Source organism: Lepidochelys kempii, chromosome 1, assembly GCF_965140285.1.
Source record: "Lepidochelys kempii isolate rLepKem1 chromosome 1, rLepKem1.hap1, whole genome shotgun sequence".
NCBI classification, from domain to species: domain Eukaryota; kingdom Metazoa; phylum Chordata; order Testudines; family Cheloniidae; genus Lepidochelys; species Lepidochelys kempii.
The window spans coordinates 337,028,433-337,050,114 of record NC_136380.1 but is presented as its reverse complement, the minus strand read 5'-3'; the positions used below and the strand labels follow the sequence as shown (position 1 = coordinate 337,050,114).

The following is a 21,682-nucleotide window of genomic DNA, read 5'->3' as shown; positions in this document are numbered from 1 at the left end:
ACAAGTACTCCTTTTCTCTTTACAGCCAAAAATCTACCTTTTGACCTTAACAAGAGTTCCTGGGTAGGCCCAAACCATTTGCAAGGTCTGTTGAAAAGTAAGCAAAATCCAGTATATTTCTAAGACTACAGTCTTTCCTAGTCTGTTGACTGGGAAGTAGCAAGTGTACTTTGCTCTCTGAAAGAATCACTCTTCTATGTTAAATATATGCAGAGTTAAGAGTTTTATAAAAGTTTATTAAAAATAGCTTTATAAAGATTGCCTTCGATATAGACATATTTACAAATTCAAAGATCTGGTTAGCTATCTGCCGACTCTTAAAGACAGCTTGATATCACTCAAATAAACTTCACTTAGTGCTCCTTTCACTTTCTTTGGTTTATTTCTCCTTCCCTTCTCTACTGCACAGCTACATGTCTCACCAACCTAAGATGCACTGTCCACTTTCTTCTTGTTGTTAAAGAACTTTTTCAGTTTGTCAGCTTAGTGTTTTCCTCCTACCAAGTACAGCGTTTTCATTTCTCTTACAGGAATATCTTCCTTTTCAGGAGTTCACTGAGGAGGAAAAATGTACAGCACCATCCTAGTGTCTCAACAATCAGTAATGAGAGATTTCTAAGGAAATGTAGTAAGTCTGCCCCAAACAGAGCAGTGGGGATAAGTACAATTTTTATATACCTCTGAATACAGCTTCGGTTGACTCGTACGTGTGTCTGTGTCTATATTTTAAAGAAAAGTTCCTAAATTCAGAAGAGATTCCCTTCAGTCAGTATATCATTTCACCTGCTGCTAGTTTCTTGTACAGACAATGCAGCTTATCTGGTCTAGGTAACTCAGCTTCGGGGGTTGAAGGGATTTCAAAGTCAGAGGAGCTCTCAGAGTCTCTTTCCAATTCTGAGTTAGGAGTCTTCAATTTCTCATTATTTACTTCAATTAGTGTGTTTTGTGTTTCAGCAGCACCAGCTTCTGCATTCATCTCTTGGTTTTTCCCTTTCAAATCAGAGTCAATATTATCTGGGCAAGGTGTATTTTGGTCCAAAGGCTTCCACCTATGGGATTCAGTTTGATTATCCATGGCCATGAAATGTGACACAGAAACTGTTACCCTGCTCCCACCTTTGTTCAAAAAGCTGAAATCCGCACCATGTGCCTGTTGGGAGGTGATAAGCACTGTGTCTGCTTGGCTGTCCACGCCCTGGCTCCCCTGCTCCGATATGTGGGTTGACTGAGAAGAATTTTGTGAGGAGATATGGGTAGAATCACTTAAACTATCTGAATCACTGAACAAGTTTGGTGACTGGGACCTACCAGCATCTATGGAAGATGGGGGATGGTCCTCATTTTCAGAGCTATCATCTGTCGTTTTAATATCTCGCTTAAAGAAAACATCCCACTGTGGCATATCTGCATTAGACTCCTGCTGGCCACTAGTCAATGTACAGGTCAAGTCTGAATGGGCTTCTTCATTTGGATTTCCCAGTATCAAAGTGGAGTCTGGATTGTGGGCTACAACTTGAGCCCAAACTGTATTTTTTTCAGATTCTTCATCATCATCATCTTCACCATTTGATTCCTCACAGTCTATGAAGTGTACCTGCGAACACATAGGCATAGTGGTTGCTTTGTAACTTCCCATGTTCTCACTATGGTTTCCTTCAGAATTTTCAGATGAAGCTTTTGTCTCAGGCAACGTTGTCTCTACTTGATGTTTTGGAATCTTATGCCTTACAGGAGTCAATTCTGTATCGAAGAGATCATCACTGCCCTCATCTGTCAAGACGAGCAAAAAGGATCGTAATGAGCAGTCTTAGAGAATTTAGCAAAGGGATTTATAGGGATGACACAAACTCGGTCAAATATTTATACACAAATTCCATTACTTAAAACAGAGTTCTATCTCTAGACAGACACCAAATCAATTGATCATGCCTGGGGATGACTGTGCAGATCTGTATTAACATGTAGTAAATGAACACTTATCACAACCATCATCATAGACTCGTTGGCCAATGGGCACAGCTGGTTCCTTGTGCTGAGTTGTAGCATTTTAACGGATAAGACTCTACCCTCATTTCAGTGGGATTGCCCCAGGTATTGTTATTTGTCATAAGTATTTGCAGTTATTTGTCATAAGTATTTGCACATAAGTATTTGTGCCCTGTTGTGGGCACAGAACAAGCAATCTCCGTCTCAGAAAGTAGTTTCAAGAGAACAGGTGTGCCACTCACTAGCTACAAGTTTATTTTGCTTGAGTGAGCACAGGAGGGAAAGAAAAGTTGCTTCCCCGAACCGCCCCTTAACATATCTAGAATGACGGCGTGTCTTGTAACGAGCGACACAGATTTGTGTGCAGAGTCCTTTAGTCATAGATAGCATTGAGATCTATTTGGAAAAGTCATACAATTGGGGAGTCTGATAAATTAAAAGCTTTTAATTTAGAAAACTGCTCATGTATTTCAACTGTGAACTATCTTTTAACAAGCTGCAGTACCGAGTACAAGCTATGAAAGCAGGGGCAGCCCTTGAATACAGCCTTGGAAACACTATGGTGTGGATCAGATACAGTATTTGTCTTTAAAAGCTGCTGCTGTTCCTGACTAACTCCCATTTCACAAGTACCAGGATAACAATTATGGGTGAGAGAGCTGCATTCATGCTAAACTGAGAGAGTGGTTTTGTAACTGGGAGCACAAATAATGTTGGAATTATTTTTAATACATCAAGATAAGAGTTACCTCACCTGGCCAGACACTTTAGAACTTGCAGCAGTAGTTGAGTGCATTGTCAGGTTTAACCTCAATCACTGGTTTCCTGTTTCATAAAGATTCAGACCTCTGTTGACCTGACATTACCTGAAGCCCAACTTCATTTGAATCTATGTTTTCCCCTCTCCATGGGCATTTATGAAGCACCTATCAGGAGTAGCTACATGCTAAAGAGTCAACAAAACAGTGTTTCATATCTGTTTGTCAGTGCTTGTTTGCTACCCTGTGCTTGATCAGATGGAGGTGGCCAGAAATATCACTTTCAACTGACATTGGGACTATAGTAACAGGTCCATGCATGCGTCACTGACCCAAACCTGTCTCCTTTGCTATAATCATCCATCCCTGCAGGATCCTCTTTCCGTACCTGTGTCTGTTAAGTCCATTGTTCTGGATCTCTTCAGAGTTCCAAGTGGTTTATATTTGGGCTCGCTCTTTATACTGTATGATTTGCATAGTGGCTTTAAGCTGATAAGAACAAGGAAAACAGATCTTTAGAACTCTTCAGACATGGAAAAATATTATGCAAGAAGTTCAGGAGCAAAAGTAAATTGGTTAACTCTTTCAACACCACTGCTTTCATGCTAGCTACTAAAATAAAGGTGCTAACGTTACTGATGACTTCAGGAGCAGAGGTTAAAATGTATAGCTTCCTTGATAGGTTACATGCAGTTCAACAGGATCACAGGGCAGCACTCCTGATGCTATCAAGTTAAATGCATAAAAAGTGTGCACCAGCCACAAAGGCAGGGCAGGAGGAAAGGAAGATGGGAATTCAAGCCAGACTTTGGAGAAACTCAATACTGCTGAGTAAAAGCACTTCTTTGTAAAAGGGCCTCTGTAACAGAGATCAAGATCCTCACTCTGGCCCTTTCCCCTCCAGCACTAGCTTTCTGGGCTAGTATTGCAAAGCTCTTCTGATCCCTGCATTTGCTCAGCTGGAGGGGCAGGATTAGAGACACTGGTGATAGTGGGAACACTGGAACTTTGTACAGAGAAGGTAGGAGTTCAAGTCCCTGTGGAGATTTTATTTTAGTTTTTAAAAGGAAGTGTCCTACTGAGTTTCTCTAAAGTAGCATTACTAAAACGGGTGAGAGACGGTATGAGTTACGTTCAGCGGACAGGGATGTCCCTAATACAGCTAGCATAAGAGCATCAATGGAGATGCCTAAAAATGAATATACCTAATTCAAATATGTAAGAAATGGGTGAGAATTACACACACCACATTTAAGAATAGTAACAGAGCAGAATGTAGACATGACAGCTCCTTGAAAACCAAACAGGATGAGGGTGTTGAGTACAGGAGACTAAAGGAGAGTATGAACAGATGGGAGGAAAAGGAAAATCATGCTGGCTATGGAAGATTTGGAAGATTTCCTGCTTGAGGCACAGTGCAGGTTGCCGTCATCTGCTTTACAGCAGTCAAACCAAAGCACCACCCTACACCAACCAGCCAAACCACACTTACATTTTTACAACTTCATCTGCCGTTGAACCCACTGGAATTACGTTGGGATACACATTCACAGGGCGGATATAACCCAAGAAATCCTTAATCTAAATAAGGGGGAAAGTAGCTTATTACTTTCATTGAAACACATATATTCGTAAGACTGCCCCATGGCAGTGCATATCACAGCACATACACCAAAGGAGCCTCAAAGCTGACCAATCAGCACAGCTCACATTTTGGAACCATGTCAAAGTGGACAAATAAACTATAATTTAAATAAGAGACAGAATATTTTGATTAGGGTTGGGTTTTTTTTTAATTAAAAGTTTCCACGCCCTTTCCCTTGCAGTATTAAAATCATCTCACTCGTATTTTAAAACTGAAATCTACTTCCCTAGGGAAGTGAGTTGTCCTCCATTGCATATGTATTGGTTCATGATTAGATGGTTATTTGTCAACATTAACTTGATTTTTTTTTTAAATGGTGGAAGAAACATTTGTATTGTCCTTTTAAATTAAGCCTCATAATCCTGTACAAAGTGCTATGATAACACAGAGGTAGGAATTCTCTATGGCACAATTTAGATCAACAGTGACAGCCAGGATACGGAAAAGTTGTATGCTCTGTTCTCTCCCCAGAGCAACAGAAAACAATAAACAAGCCAAATGCAATACCTAGATGTTTCCCATTAGAAATGCAACAGTTTTGTCTTTTATTCTGTAACATTTAAAAAAAAACAGCCATGCTTAATTATAGTAGTAGCCCAATCAAAAAAGATTGGAATTGGAAAGGGTTCAGAAAAGGGCAACAAAAGTGATCATGGGTACGGAACAGCTTCCGTATGAGGAGCAATTAATAAGACTGGGACTTTTCAGCTTGGAAAAGAGACGACTGAGAGGGGATATGATAGAAGTCTATAAAATCATGACAGGTACAGAGAAAGTAAATAAGGAAGTGTTATTTACTCCTCATAACACAAGAACTAGGGGTCACCAAATGAAATTAATAGGCAGCAGGTTTAAAAACAAACAAAAGGAAGTATTTTTTCACACAACACACAGTCAACCTGTGGAACTCCTTGCCAGAGGATGTTGTGAAGGCCAAGACTATAACAGGGTTAAAAAAAGAACTAGATAAGTTCCTGGAGGATAGGTCCATCAATGGCTATGAGCCAGGATGGGCAGGGATGGTGTCCCTAGCCTCTGTTTGCCAGAAGCTGCGAATGGATGACTGGGCATGGATGACTTGATGACAACCTGTTCTGTTCATTCCCTCTGGTGCACCTGGCATTGGCCACTGTCAGAAGGCAAGATACTGAGCGAGATGAACCTTTGGTCTGACCCATTATGGCCTTTTAATGATCTTAATCATATATAACTGCTACAGAAATGATGTTAGCCGTGGTATTGGGCAGGATTACAACATGGGTTTGCCACAACTATGTTGGAGCATGGTTGTTTTTACAGTGCTTTGCTCCTTATCTTTTCAACATACTGTCCTTCTCATCACAGGCAACTTGTACCAAAACTTGACAAGTCAGAATGCAACAACCCCTACTCTAAAGTGAACAAAAATTACTTCTAACATTCATTCCTGAAGCAAACACCATTGTACGTACCTCACTGTAAGAGGAGTGAAAAGAGAAGCAAGCTCTGTATGAACTCTCCCCAGTCCTATAAACAGACATGGCAAAATAAATACTACTTTTCCAGTTAGCAGTTGCAAGTTTCCTATCAGTAAGTGATCACTATCAAATTAAAAGGGAAACAAGCGTGCTCTGAGGAAATCCATTTTAAGGCACAGCAAAGTGGATACTGAATATGCACCCTCAACTGCACTTCTTTGAGCACTCACCAGTTTTCTACTATAATAAGCAAACTCAAAATTGCCAAACTTATTTCAGCTGCAGTTTAAGTAGACTTTTGGAATTATTTCAAATTCTAGAGATGACTAAATAGCTGTGAACAACTCAGACAAATCATTAGTGAGCACCCAAAGAATGGTTTGATTCGTAACCCAAATGCCTTGATAATACTCTGCTCACCTTACTACTATATTGGTTTTTCTTGTCCTCTCTCCAAACCACATTGTGGAAGGTTTGACACTAATTATACATAAAGGGGTTCCATTTCGGGAAGTCATTCCACAAGGCAACCTATTCCCCCGAAGATAGTCATCATCCTATCAGATAAGAATGTCAAATGAAAAACAGAGGCAATGCAATCATGCCCTTTCAATCCCTATGTCATTTAACTAGGTCTTAACGTACAATTTGAATGGGAACATGAGCAGTACCATACCTGAGCAGACCAACCTTCCAACGAACCTCCTCCACCTCTATTGGAATGAGAATCTTGAAAGACTATGTCCTCTCCATTCTATCTGGGTTCCTTCCCATTATCAGATTGGCTTCCTCAGATGTGGTATTGGGCCCTGCCTGCAATGACCCTGTAGGCTGTCTAATCCCATCTATCCTCCTCCAGTTCAGAACTTCAGCTTCAAGATTCTGTACTTGGCTCTGAGGGTCATGAGCTTTTTGAACAAGTGCACTCATACACCACTTGGCCACAGAGCAGGTAATCATATATTCTGCTTTATGTGCGTTGGCTTACAATAGTTTAGTCTCCTGTGGTATACTTTGGTCCAATTTCCATTGTTGGGTTTAGCGTGTGGGTACTAGGTGGTGTCGGTGGCCTGATATACAGGGTCAGACTAGATGATCTGATGGTCTCTTCTGGCCTTAAACTATAAATAGTTTAACCTCCCCACCACCACCACACACACCCTGTTTAATCTGAATTTGGTCTTCCTCCTCCAGAAGGAAACTGGGGTTTTTACTCTAGATACTAGTGACACCTGGGATTTGTTGAGGTGTATAGGGGGTGCAGAAGGTTTTACAGGGATCCCCTGGGTCTGATATATGCATATTAGTTCACCAAAGGGTGGCATGTAAGGTCTCAACTGAGAGCCAGTAGCCTACTGGTCATAATCATTGCAAAAGGTATATACAAATAATATTTAAGAAATCTATACAGAAAATTATGTTAAGGTCTTGGGATTAAGGCAGGTGACCAGAAGGTGACATACCTCAGCAACATGCCTTTCAAGCAGATGGTAACAGATGCTTATCTCCCTGTCAGGTCATATGTGTTTTGTCCCACCTCACCACATATGTCTATTTGTATACTGAGCCTGAGGCTAATCAAAAGATTGCAAAATCAGCAAGGAAAGCCAAGTCACAGGAAGAAACAATCAGCAAGAGGTGTCCTGTTTAGGAATAAGGACAAAGGATTGTTCTGATAAGTCTGAGTATCAAGAGACACCCTGAATCCTTCACCAAAGAGACAAGCTAACTGCTTGTTTGTCTTATGAAAGGAAGGTCAAAGCCAGCCTGGCTGTATAACGCTGAAAGGACTTTGGGCGAGCATTACGCTACAAGACATGACAGCATCTAGTTAATTAAGTCTGTGTTCTAAAATGCATGTTATGTTTTTATTTTATATGCAACCATTTGTTTCCAATTACTTCTACCTGCTATTACTTGAATCTCTGTGGCTTGTTAAATAATCTTCTACTTGATTTCACTATGAGCACATGTAAGTGTTGTGTGGTAAGCAGAGTGGTGATTGAGTGGAACTGGTAGCTGGGGTGTACTGTTTTTTGGAAGCCACAAATCCAGGAATACTATGAAGGTTCAGGGGCTGGATGCTCCAGGAAGATACTTGGAGGATTTGATGGTTGGAGTGTACCTATTGCTAACGTGTAGAGAGAGCGAGCGCAACCTGTGCAGGCTAAAAGGGAAGTGCTTGTGTTACCCATGACCGGTGGAGCTGGAGAGCTTACCACCAGCAGGCACAAACAAGGCTTCCTCACGCTAAGGGCAGGTGGTTTCTGAGGTGCCTCACAGCCCTGGGTATCCCCTGGAAGTATCACAACTAGGTTTTAAGTATGAAACTAAGTTTTTTTTGTTGTTTGACTAACGGTTCCTTTACTTTAGTCCATTAACTAGTGGCTCAACTTCTTACTCCCCTCAGTACTGTACTGCCACTCTGAGTTTCCTCGGGGAACTCTCTGCTTGAGAAGGTTAATATTGTAAACATTAGTGTCTGCAATCACTCATTTTAAAAAGGAAGTTCACAGTTGATTTACAAAATGATACGCACCCGTGGATGTCGACATGCATGAATCTGAGTGTGCCGATCCGTGGTAACATGGTAGAGGATTTCCGGCATGTTATTGAACATATCCAGTTTGTTCACATGGACCTAAAGAAAATATACTGAGTCTTGTAAGTAGCTTCATGCATTTAACAATCTGGACTTGGACTAGATCAATAACCACTCATCAGGAGTAAATCTGCTACCAGAAATACTGGCAGAGACCAAGAAAAGGAGAATGAGCAATTACTCAGACATTATCAGCAAGGGAAGTAGAGCTAAGAATTTGGCAAATCGTTGGCTAACATCTACAACAGGTAGACATATTCTAGGAAGGACAGGGACTCCCTGAACATGCTCACTGACATTCACTGCCCATCAATATTAGGATCTTACTTCTCACACGTAGCCTAGGGAACTCCCCACCATAGACTTCCTTACAGGGCATCCCATGGCTGCCATAGGGTAAACAGCAGAATGTGTCTCTTGGAGAATCAGGATTAACTTCTGACTGTAGAACCCAGAAGTCTGAGTAGATAGCAGCCACTAAGTGGTTTAGTAGGCATTGTTACTATGCACCACAAAAGCTCATTTACCAGGTTACCATTAGTATAGTGAATGAAAGTGTGCAAACCTTTCAGATACTGCAGAAGTCCTCTGAATGGTCATTTTCCAGGTCAGTATACTGCTCACAATCAGCACTGAGGTTCTGTTTATAAAGCAGTTATTATTAAAGTGTTACCTTGACTCCAAGTTCTTCACTGAGGTTTGTGAATAAATATTCATATCCATAGGCAGCTTTGCAATTTAGCCATACAACATGATGGCGACTCAGAGTGATCCAGCTTCGCACTAACTCTAATATCCCATTTAAACATTCCTCCTAAAAAGGTTAGAAAAGTTGTGTGTTTAACTTTGTAGATGTATCCAAGTTACTGGACTTCAGAAATGTTTTAGATCAGTGTTTCTTAACCTGGGAGTCATGACCCCCGAAGGGGTCACAGGGCGTGTTCAGGGGTCACAAACAGAGCAGTAGCCTTGGGTCTCATGCCACAAGAGACCGCACAAAACTAATTTACATGTTTCAGCCCAGAGCCCTGAGTTTAAGGTATGGCATCATTATTTTGGGGGGCGGGGAGAGGGGCTGGAGGGGGTGTCACAGTTTTTTAATTTTCATTTTTTTAAATCCAAAAGGGGTCACCAGCACAAAAAGGTTGAGAAACACTGTTTTAGATAATGTGTTTAAAAAAACTGTTGCCTTTCAGGATTATACAAAGACAAAACACTGATTAATTACAGCAATGGCTTTATGTGCCTCCAGCTAAAGCTTGATTGGACTTACTCTGCTTGGTATCTGATAAAATCTGGGATCACAGAAAGTGGTGTCTAAATATACACTCTGAATGTCTTTCACTCTGAAAGAGAGAATTGAGATATTGTCATGTCAAATACTGCATCGCGATACCCAGGCGTGCCCCATCGACTGACTGATCTAGTCAGAAATTTCTGTCTATTTCAAAACGGAAACAAGAATTCCATTATGGAAAATGGTGAGTCAAGACACCAGATTCTAAACTCTGATTTTAGTAACACAAGTTAACTGCCCACAGATTGGGCAAGAGTACAAGCAATTCTTCAATATTGTAGTCCAAACACCATATAAAATAGGTATTAGAATACCAATTCAACACATAGATCTTATATTGTACTATTACTTATGGTGATATTTATATCATTGGGGAAACTGCTAATCTCAGCTCGTAAGTGCAGTATGAACACACAGACTGTAAATATAGAAACAAGCTATTGGTGATTTTAAAGATACAGATTTCAGAGTGGTAGCCATGTTAGTCTGTATCAGCAAAAACAACGAGGAGTCCTTGTGATACCACAAGGACTCCTCGTTTTTGTTTTTTTTTAAAGATACAGTGATTTGGGAAATACAGGGGCTTCCTATGTTTTCTTTAACACATGCAAGACTGTCATTAACATTGCTGTTATCAAAATCACAGATTCAGAGGTTCTATACATTAAGGTTATTGAAGAAATTTTAAATAAGCCATAACTCAAATTGCAACACCTGTAACTGTATTAGTACATTTTACAGCACAGTAAAGTTAGATTTGTGTCTTATTTCAGATTCGTCTTACAGTACTAACATAGTGATCTTTTTAAACTAGCTTCTGTGGCAGCAGTTTTCAGGTCCGTGAAAGCCACCTCATTATCAAGAGGAATGTGGAGTCATTAGAAATGATTTCTGAGTCAATTATCATAGAAACACCTTGCTAAGGACTACATTTTTAAAACCACAAATTACGTGGGAGTTGAAGGAATAAGATGTCGTAAGTCTTGAATGTCCATGACCAGAGTGTCTCTAAGCCTTTCTAAATTTCACACCCAGATGAACTCTCACCAGAAAAAAATAATTTAAGATTGTTATGAATTTTTGTACCTGGTCCCCGAATGCAAGAGCTCCATTCTAGCTGCTTCTCCTTTTGCTAGTCTGAAATCTCCAGTATAAAGTACAGTGCCATTTTGGCCTTGAAACAAAAACCTAGAAATAAAAGCACTAGTTAATTACAGCAACACAAAGTACTGCAATTGTTGAGCTCTATGATAATTTTATTTGGAGAAATCTGTGCAAATGCAGAGTTTCAGAGAAAGCCCATGATGCACAAAAGATAATGGGCCAGATTTATCCTTGCAGTAATTTCACAGAAACTGAACTACAGAAATACTAAATTTGGCCCAGTGAATCAAAGTCTGCTTTCACACATGTCCAACCTCACTGCAGACTACGGGGTTCGCACGGGTATTAGCAAGGCTAGAATTTGGGCCCTTTTGTAGCCACCAGTCCCAGAAATTTACCATTGAAGCTAAACTTGAACTTGTTGTTTAATTTTAATATCACACTGCAGCAGAGGATGCTTTATTTTACTAAGTTCTTGCATTGCTTTTTTAACTACTGCTGCAGTCCTGAAAGGTACTTATTTGTTGGAGTGGAAAAAAGTGTGTTCTGCCTCACTGGGACAAATGAAAAATCTTGTAACAAGGAAAAACTAGAGAACACACACACACACGCGCACAAACCAAACAACAAGTAAAAGTATCATTTCTTTCTTTTAGTAGCAGTCAGAATTTCCCATCCTTATCCAAGCAAACACCCCTGATGTCAACTGTGCTTTGCAGTACGATTTAAGAAGCTTAATATAGGATCAGAGTCTAGAAGTACCTAACTAGGGAGAATATATCTGACGCTAGACAAATATTTCATCCAGCAGACCCCGCCACTGAACCTAGTTATGTAAACTGAAGCTACAGAAATTCAAACTGAAAATAAGACAGATTTTTAACAATGACGGTAATTAACTACTGGAACAATTCATCAAGTAACATGATAGCTTCTGCATCATTTGACCTCTTTAAAAATCAAGATTGGATGCCTTTCTGAAAGAAATGGTCTAGGTCAACTAGTTACTGGGCCTGATGCAGAACTACTGAGTGGAATTCTGTGGACTGTGTTATGCAGGAGTCAGACTAGATAATCAAAATTGTTCCTTCTGGCCTTAAAAATCTAGAAAGATCTTGGCCTCAACTGAAGATGTGCTGAATTCCCCAACTCTCATTGAAACCACAGGGAGCTCAAATGCTCGGCACCTCTCAGGGCTGGGTTCTTTGGACCCAATTCTGCTCCCATCAAAGTCAATGGCAGAATACCCACTGCCCTCAACAGAAGCAGGAGTTGGCTGTTTGCAGGGAACCCTCCTACAACTCAAGCCATGTCAAACTGATATATTATGATTCCTAATTTTGCATGGTTTTCCCACCCCTCCACACAGAACAAATTATTGTTCTGCCACTTGCCTCCAGACCAACCTGACCGAGAGGCTATGACTTCATGCTATTGTTCAAAGTCAGACTTAATCATTAGGGCCCTACCAAATTCATGGTCCATTTTGATAAATTTCAGTCATAGGATATTAAAAATCATAAATTTTGTGATTTCAGCTATTTAAATCTGAAATTTCACAGTGTTGTAAGTGTAGGAGTCCTGCCCAAAAAGGAGTTTTGGTGGGGGGCGGGGTCGCAAGGTTATTGTAGGGAGGGTTGCGGTACTGCTACCCTTACTTCTACGCTGCTGGTGGTGACGGTGCTGCCTTCAGAGCTGGGCATCTGGAGAGTGGCGGCTGCTGGCCGGGATCCCAGCTCTGAAGACAGAGCCCCGCCAGCAGCACAGAAGGAAGGATGGCCTGGTATGATATTGCCACCCTTACTTCTGCATTGCTGCTGGCAGGGCGCTGCCTTCAGAGCTGGTTGTGCGGTCAACAGCCACTGTTCTCTGGCCGCCCAGTTCTGAAGGTAGCGCAGAAGTAAAGGTGGCAATACCGCGACCCCCCTAAAAGAACTTTGCGACCCCCCTGCAATTCCCTTTTGGGTCAGGACCCCCAATTTGAGAAATGCTGGTCTGGCCCCATGAAATCTGTACACTAGAGGGTAAAAGCACACAAAAGACCAGATTTCACGGTCCGTTTTTCATGGCTGTGAACTCGGTAGGACCCTATTAACAATGTTTACGGAAGCAGTTAACAAAGGGGCTTTCTGAGAGGAGAGAAGGAAAGGGCACGGCAGCATGCAGAAACTGCTTCCACAGTTTTATCTAGCACAATATGAAATTTTAAATAAAAACTATGTAATTGAAACCAACTGATCCAAGTTCCCAACTGATTTCCTAAGGGCCATATTTTCCAAACCAAAGCCCTAAAGTGCATCTGCTAAAAGACAAAAACGCACCCAGAAAAAAAATCTGTTACTTAAAAAAAGGTTCCAGAACATAGCAACTGCAAAGTAACATGCTCCTAGGAATATACCTATCATATAACCACTAGAAAAAGCAAGGTTCTTTATGTTTGTAGATCTCACACAGCATGATGCTGCTCCAATCCTGAAGGGGGGGTTGGGTGCTACCATAATATTATTAATAATAAATGTAAGTACTAGCAATTAATCTTCACTAATTTATTTTAGCTAGAAAAATGGAATCTATTTCTACAAAGAACTGTTCTGTACATTTAAAAATATGCAGAATCTACTGAAAGCACATACATGACTGATCCTGGGCAGTGACCAGCTGGTAGAAGCGTCACCACTATTTCTTCTTTCTAGAAATCAAGAGACATTTTAACAGTTTAGTGTTAGTTTCAGTCTGTGGGGCAATACTGGTGACACTGGACGTGACAGTGATCAAAGTGTACTAATTTATGTAGCCACTTCAAGTGCTCTTGGAAAAGTGAGGGTGTCTTCTCCCCGCACCCTGGTCTCAGGCCCTGTATGGCAGTGATTTTCCGGGCAACTCCAAGCAGCCGAGTAAAGCTCCCACAGGACAAATCATAATCCCCTTCTCCTTTGTACCCTCAGAACTTGTTTACTGAGGGACCAATCTCAAAACACACTGTTTTGCCCCGGACGGGATGTTCAGGACAAAGTGTTGTGTGCATGCGCATATGTTTCAACCAGCCTTGAAATGAGCTATGAAAAAATCATGAGAAAAGAAAGAATAGGTTGGAGACCTCAGATACAGCAGAGAGAAAGACAGAACAACACTAAGCAGATGGGGAGAATAAGTGATCCAGACATGGGGCACAGTGGGGAAAGGGTCTCTAAGTAGCGAAACATGGGTTGGAGCATGGGGAACCTCATTTCCGTCCAGTTAAAGGGAGCAAAAAAGTGACATTTATTATGTAAGTATGAACTTAAAATTCTTTAAAACTTTCAATTGGTTGTTAAAAATACTTGTTTTTAAAAGGTTACCTCACCAGACGCTTCATCAAGTAAAGAAATCTGAGTTGGAGTTTCAACTTCAAGGGTAACCTACAACAAACAGAAAAATGCATCATAAAATGTAGTGCACATGGTGTTTGATGTATGATTATGTCTAGCTGTTGGCTGACATGCCACAGACATCTTAAATGTCTACATGCCTATGGCAGACAATCCAAGCCTGCAGAAAAAGGAAAACAAATTAAACTTCCCCAAAAACTCACGTACTTTCAATTTCAATAAAAAAAAATACATTCTGACAACTGTAAATGGATGGAAGCTAACTAAGCTGAGCACACCTGGATCAAGAGACACTGTTACACCTGACATTCCAACATTTTAAAGGAGCTGTGTTGACTTTCTCAGTATTATAAGGCTTATTTTTGGCGGAGAAAGCAATGACGCCAGCCTCAAGTGTTTAAAAAAAAAAACCCTGCAAAAATAAGCAACCATGAATCAGACTCCCCCTTATCCCCCGCCCCCAAAAAATCATGAGATAAGCTTGGGACTTTTTTTTAAAAATGGCTCAGTTCTTCATCTCTTGTGGGTTTTGAACTTGTACAAGTTTGAAGACATGTTTTCAAGCTTCAATCCTGCAGATTAGAAGCATATTTGACAATAAAAGTTAAGCATCTCACAAAGTAATATGACTCCAGGTGCTGGGGCTTCAACATAAACTACCACAATTTGATCACAAGTCTCACAAGAGCTGGAAACAGAGAGTGGCTTATTGTTTTTCTGCATTAAGGGCTATATCATTCCCTACACGAAAAATCCAGGAGGCACCAATGAGTTACTCTGAGAACTTTTGGGGGAGGGATAGCTCTGTGGTTTGAGCATTGGCCTGCTAAATCCAGGCTTGTGAGCTCAATCCTTGAGAGGGCCATTTAGGGATCTAGGGCAAAAATTGGGGATTGGTCCTGCTTTGAGCAAGGGGGTTGGACTAGATGACCTCCTGAGGTCCCTTCCAACCCTGATATTCTATGAACTCCGTGGGGTTTTGAGGCTGTGGGGTTCCCAAAGCACCATCATGTCATTGGGTGTGGTGGGTATGTCTTCCTGTGGAGAAGACAGGGAGTGCAGCCCTCCCAGCCCAGTGATTTCAAAATTCCCCAGATCCTGAGCCTTTCCCGGGGAGATGTCTCTGCATCATGACCACCACATCAGCACAGCTTCCTTTAGCTTCCCATTGATTCCTGGACTCTATCCCCTCACCCCTGAAGGAAGGAGCCACAAAGCAGCTTTTCAGAAATCAGCAAGCTGTTGGAATTTCTGCATATTTACATGCAGATGCCATGGAGAGGAGTTATCCCCCCATTCTGCCCCATCCCCCTTCCAAATACCCTTGGAACCTCAAACTAACATACCATATAGAAGCCCCTCTGAACTACTGATGGGGAGAAAGATACTGCTAATCAGGCTCCTCTCCTATTCTCAAATTTTCTGTTCAGTTCTGGTCAGTATTTCCAAGCATTTCACCTTCTCCTGCCAAAAAGCAGAGATGATCATTTGGCCTCTACAGGTTAAAAACCCAACACTGGGGGAAAACTGGGAGAGTGGGGGCCATCATGCCTCCAAGCAAGAGCTGCAACACTTGATATCCCAGTTTCTTAGCTAAGCAACTAGCCTACACATCGCTCTAGGTTTTTTATGATAAATAGATTCAAAGATTCCAGGACCAGAAGGGACCCGTCTGACTTCCTGAATTACATAGTCATAGATCTTCCCCAAAATAATTCCCAGAGTATAGCTTTTAGTAAAACATCCAATCTTGATTTAAAAATTTTCAGTGATGAAGAATCTACCATGACCCTTGGTAAACAGTTCCAGTGGTTAATTGTTCTCACCATTAAAAATGTACGCCTTATTTCCATTCTGAATTTGTCTAACTTTAACTTCCAGCCATTGGATTGTATTATACCTTCTCTGCTAGATTGAAGAGCCCATTATTAAATATTTGTTATTTATGGACTGTAATCAAGTCACCCCTCTGCCTTCTCTTTGTTAAGCTAAACAGATAGTGAGTGAGCTCTGAGTCTATAAGCCATAGATATCTTACAGTTTAATTTAATGGTTTGTGCACATCAGTAGTATGGACTATGATGAGACAATCTCAGAGCTGTGGTGTTGGATTTCCCAGCTAGCTAGCCAAAATTTAAACAAAATACATAGAAGTATATCAAACTTGTACATTACCTAGCCACAAAATATAGCTACACATGCCAAAAATGCAAGGAGCTGATACGTAAGGAACAATAGCTGTGTGTCACTTTTGTAGTATTAACACCACAAATACTGAAATTCATAACACCTTGGACTATCAAAAGATTTTAAAACTATAATTAATACTGATACACTTTCTACACTTCATTCAGCTTGGACAATTAAAACAGGTTGATGATCAGTTTCACTTTGCTACTCTCATGACTTAGCACAACGCTGCAGTGTTGGGGTTTCAAACATTGGTTAGGAATATTTCACTCCAGAGATAAACCTATTTCCCACTGGAATTATCAGAAATCTAAGTTTTGCGTCTAAATTTCCCGAAAAATGGTTTTACGATCGGCAGAAGAAAATTTGCTTTCATAGGCACAAGTAAAGGATAGATTTCTGGCCATATTCCTGGCAATTTTAATTTTAAGCTCTCAATAGATCAAAAGATGCTTTCTAGATATCTTATTCACACTCTCAGACTTCTCATCAAGCTCAGATCGCAAATCATAAACAATTATTTAGACAGAAGTTGATATTTTGAACAGCTCTCCTATTCTAATGAATATCAACCCAGTTTTAATCAACTTTACACTGTAATGCACAGTGATGCAAAGAGAAAGCTTATCATTTGTTATGAGACAAAGTTTGTGAACAAGACACCCACTCAACTACTTTCTGATTTAGTGGCTGTACACAGAGCCTTGCAAATCTGCAGATATCTGTTTCATATCGGATATCCATAGACCATTTTTGCAGATTGCGGATCAGATGCAGGGCTCTAGCTGTACAGTTCACTATAACTCTGTAAGTCATTACAGGGAGCAACATCGGCAACTCCTCTGCTTTTTAAATTTGTGTACTCAGGCATGCAAATCTAGAAGGTGCAACTATAAAACTCTTATTACAAGGATGTTTTAAAATCAGAAGATCAGGATAATACGTAGCACTACAGGAAACCTCCATGTATAATCTTAGATACTACACAGAAATACAGCAATCTGCAAAAAACCTAAAATTTTCAAATCACCTACTGTAACCTTCCCTCAAAAATAAGAACCTAGTACAGTATACTTTGAAAACCCACAATGCTAGGTAGATTGTAGAATAAAATAAATAAATAAAAACCCTATACTTCAACCATCGTATTAGTATGTCACCAAGTTCCTTTGTTTGTAGATTACTGAAGATACACAAAGTCAAAGTAATAGAAACAAAACTTTCTATAAAAGTGTTACAGAAAGCTAATGGAACTTGATGTTCATGCAATGCTGTGAAATATGTAAAATACCATATTAAGTACTTATAATGCTTTAGTATAAAGAACAATACAGTAGGTTTTACAGCTTTTTATAAAAGGTAGCATTTGCCAAATAAGAACAGGATCCCAGTCTGAGGAGCTTTCAAAATACAGGTTCATACGAGTACAAAGAAAGACTAGTACCATCTAGACAGTGTGATGAGTGTTCATTGTAGCTAAATGCCATGTTGAAAAGACAAACTGCAAGTAGGTCACATTTATATAATCCAACACTTGCCCAATGCATAGTGTTTATATTCACTCTGTTTACAGCTAAAATTCATGGAGACAAATAGGCTCTGGGGTGATTTTGTATCATGATATGAAGTTTTTGAGGCTGGAAGAAAGACATTATAAAGCAGGAGGGAAACAGCACTCCCTCAAAAGATTCCTCCCCCCTCCACACATAAAAAAGGAGACCTTAAACCAAGAGAAAGAGAGAAGTAAAAGAAGGGACACAAATAAATCAGGGCAGGCAGAGTGTGTTGCAGACATAAGGGAAGGTAGGACAACATCATGTTTAGAGGAGAGGAAGAGAAACTAAAAGAAAAATCAAGAGAATTGCTAAGTTTGTGGAAAGAAAGATAGGACTACTGGCTGAATAGAAATAAACATGCGGTTCCAAAGAGCATACAACGGACACTGAGGCTATGTCTACACCAGTGGTTCTCAAAACCGGTCCGTCTCTTGTTCAGGGAAAGCCCCTGGCGGGCCAGGCCAGTTTGTTTACCTGCTGCGTCTGCAGGTTCGGCCGATCGCAGCTCCCACTGGCCACAGTTCGCCGTTCCGGGCCAATGGGGGCTGCAGGAATGGCAGCCAGCACATCCCTCAGCCCATGCTGCTTCCTGCAGCCCCCATTGGCCTTGAGCGGCGAACTGCAGCCAGTGGGAGCAAACAAACTGGCCCAGCCCACCGGGGCTTTCCCTGAACAAGCGGCAGACCGGCTTTGAGAACCACTGATCTACACTACATCATTTACAGCGGTGCAGCTGCACGAGTGCATCAGCAACTCTAACGCACCAATGCAGCTGCACTGCTGTAGCGCTTCTGGTGAAGATACTCTAAGCCGATGGGAGAGAGCTCTGCCGTTGGCTTAATAACTCCTGCATTCATGAGAGGAGGCAGGTATGTCAGCAGGAGAAGCTCTCCTGCTGACACAGTGTTGTCTACACCGTTGCTTAGGGTCGGTGTAATTTACATCGCTCAAGGGGAGGGAAGAGGCTTATTCACACCCCTGAGCGATATAAGTCATACCAAAGTAATTTGTACTGCAGACATAACCTGAAAGGGGAGGGGATGACATGGCGTGGGGTGAAAATTAAACCCACAGATCATTGTAGAACTGGACACCAGCATCACTACTTAAAAACTGTTGCTTTGGACAATTTGGAGTAGATTGTATTTTTCAACATGGTGGATTTGGGGAGGAACAAAGTCTGATATGATTAACAATTAATTATGTTGGATCATATTAAAGTTCTGTATTAAAATCACAAATGAGTTTGACTCCCCATAGTTTAAATTCCAGGGTATTACTAATTAAGAGGTCTCTTGGTTTTTGGTACTGTTTCTCTCCCTCTCTGTGTGAAACTTGCAAGCTGCTAATTGTGTTAGTACATTCTAAGACAGAGTCTGTTCTCAAAGCAATTCTTTGTAAACAACAACTACTCACACAGAGAGAGACTCAAAGCAATACTCTAACAGAAACAGCACCCAGAGACTCCCCGCCCTTTTGCTGTATTTATCTCGCTTTGTTAACAATTGTGATTAAAATAGAGAGAGAGGATGTATGTGGATGGATGCTTGGTGTGGATAATAACTGAATGATCAGGGAGGTGCCAGCCTAAGAATCCAGTGTCCATCGGCTGAAGAAGGCGTCAAGTGGAAATAACCAGAGGACCCCCGGAGGGCAGACTGGAATCCACCCAACAGCCTCAAGAATGGGAGAATCAAAGAACAAGATAACATCTGGCAGCACGGAGCCGTCAGGAATGTGCCATCTGCTGATTGATTCAGCAACAGCATGATGAAGCAATTCCCATAGACTGGCATAGGAAGAAATTCCTATAAAAATGGACTCTAGAAAGTGAGAACTTTGAGGGGTCTGATTCTGCAAACCAACTTCCAGGAGCATCAGATGAGCATCTGACAAGGCCCTGCTCCCTCCTCATGTCCAGGCTACCTGGCCAGTGGCTTGACATGAGCAACTCTAAGGCTGGTAACTATGATAACAACCTTACAGAACCTGTGTGTCTGTGTATGAATGAATAAATATGAGATTGAATGGAATGTTATAGCTATAACTAACTGCTTACTACGATTCTTTCTGTATTCACAATAAATGTGGTATTTTGCCTTTTCCCCTTTAATAAGATCCTGCTGGATTTTATTTTATTGGTATAACAATGACACTTGCTTTCATGTTAAAAAGTTAACTTACAATGCGATTCTCCCAAAACTTGTATTTCGGGCTAGTCAGCAGCAACTCCTTGGTTACCGGTGAACAGTACAAGTGAACTTTCAAGCTGCACACAGAGAAGAAAACAGATCAATAAGGCTTTCAAAATACAGAACAGGGAACAATCAAGTGTCATGTGCCACTCCGCATATCCTCTGGACCTTTCCCCTAGTTAGAAGGGGAGTAACAGAACCGTAGAAGCAGTAGAGTTCATGAAGTTGTCCTACCACAGGCTGGAGGCAGACCACAGGTCAAACAGAGTCACTCCACCAGGTGTGTGGGTCTTCCTAAGACACGTATCTAAACTTACAAATACTTGCTTTAAAAAAAAAAAAATCCTTTCCTCCTTTGCTTACCTATCAAGATCTGAGTTTAAAGGTCCCCATACTTTCCTGGAATAGTTGATAACTATCACAAACACCTAATTCGAGCATTGGAATGTAGTTTCTTACACCATTCCAGGCTTTAGAGAAAACCATAAGATCTCTAACTCCTTTCTTGAGCTTCTCAGTTCGCTTTTAAGAAGGGATCAAGTAAGCTACCAACTTGTAAACCCAATTTGGGTTCTAGGGAACAACAGAGTTTAGCAGTGGACTACCAAATGGCTATGAGACATTCGCCTATTTAAAGTACATCACTGCAAGGGTAGGAAATGGCAAAATACTAGACATTATTTATTTGCACTCCAGGAAAGTGTCTGTTGCTATTCCACTCACACCTAGGGGATGTCTACTGTATAAACTTAAGTCAATCTAGTCCACACTGCCCTTCTTCTGTTGGTGGTGCGCGTCCTCACCAAGAGCGCTTCCACCAACTTAAGAGGGGCAGTGTGGGAGGCTGAGTCAGGACTCTCAGCTCTACATGCAGCTCCCCACTGGGAATGGGGCACTTCACTGGGCTTCTTAGATCCCCGCCGGGAACAGCGCAGCCAACCCTGCTACCTCCGGGCTTTCCACCAGGAGCAAGGCAGCAACCAGACTCCAGACACGGAGCTCCCTGCTGGGGGAAGTTGGGCTCCTGGCAGAAAACCGAGAAGCCTGGTGTGTCTGCCCCTTTCCTGGTGGGGAGCCGAGAGTCCAGGTAGCAGCCTGCATCAGAGCAGGGAGCCAGGGCAGCAGCCCAGATGAGAGTGGGGAGCCAGGAGGGCAGAAGCCGGGCTTGAAGTGGAGACCAGGAGCAGCCTGGCTGGGGAGCCAGGAGCCAGCTTTTTTGTCAATTTCACAGGTCCAGAAGAGACGTGAAATTGACAAGAATTACAGCCAATAGATGCAAGTAAGGCAATGTCTACAAGGACACTGCATTCCCGAATTACACCAACATAAGCCCTACATCGCTCATGGTGGTGGAGTTATGTCAGTGTAGTAGGGCACTTACATCAGTGGAAGCAAGGCTGCAGTGTGTACACTGACAATTAGGTTGACGTAAGCTGCCTTACGTCCACCTAACGCTGTAGTGTAGACCTGGCCTTAGTATGGAAGAAGAAACAGTGACAGAGTGGGAAGGGCCAAAATTTGCTC

At 41.5% G+C, this 21,682-nt stretch overlaps 1 protein-coding gene across 5 annotated transcripts in view; it reads right to left on the bottom strand.

Annotated features, from left to right (window-relative positions):
* Positions 1 to 215: 215 nt before the first annotated feature.
* DCLRE1C (DNA cross-link repair 1C) overlaps positions 216 to 21,682 on the bottom strand; it is a 28,048-nt gene continuing 6,581 nt past the window's right edge. For 2 of the 5 annotated variants that reach the window (XM_073328685.2, XM_073328688.2), the window contains exons 3-14: positions 20,148 to 20,232; positions 14,188 to 14,247; positions 13,483 to 13,538; positions 10,832 to 10,933; positions 9,722 to 9,794; positions 9,122 to 9,262; positions 8,386 to 8,487; positions 6,267 to 6,403; positions 5,841 to 5,895; positions 4,237 to 4,325; positions 3,133 to 3,233; positions 216 to 1,770 (exon numbers count right to left, since the gene is read on the bottom strand). In XM_073328685.2, coding sequence (XP_073184786.1) covers positions 767 to 1,770; positions 3,133 to 3,233; positions 4,237 to 4,325; positions 5,841 to 5,895; positions 6,267 to 6,403; positions 8,386 to 8,487; positions 9,122 to 9,262; positions 9,722 to 9,794; positions 10,832 to 10,933; positions 13,483 to 13,538; positions 14,188 to 14,247; positions 20,148 to 20,232 — 2,005 coding nt within the window. In that variant the 3' untranslated portion in view covers positions 216 to 766. Of the gene's footprint in view, positions 1,771 to 3,132; positions 3,234 to 4,236; positions 4,326 to 5,840; positions 5,896 to 6,266; positions 6,404 to 8,385; positions 8,488 to 9,121; positions 9,263 to 9,721; positions 9,795 to 10,831; positions 10,934 to 13,482; positions 13,539 to 14,187; positions 14,248 to 20,147; positions 20,233 to 21,682 lie in introns of those variants that run through there. The other 3 variants (XM_073328689.2, XM_073328687.2, XM_073328686.2) reach the window with 3 other exon arrangements.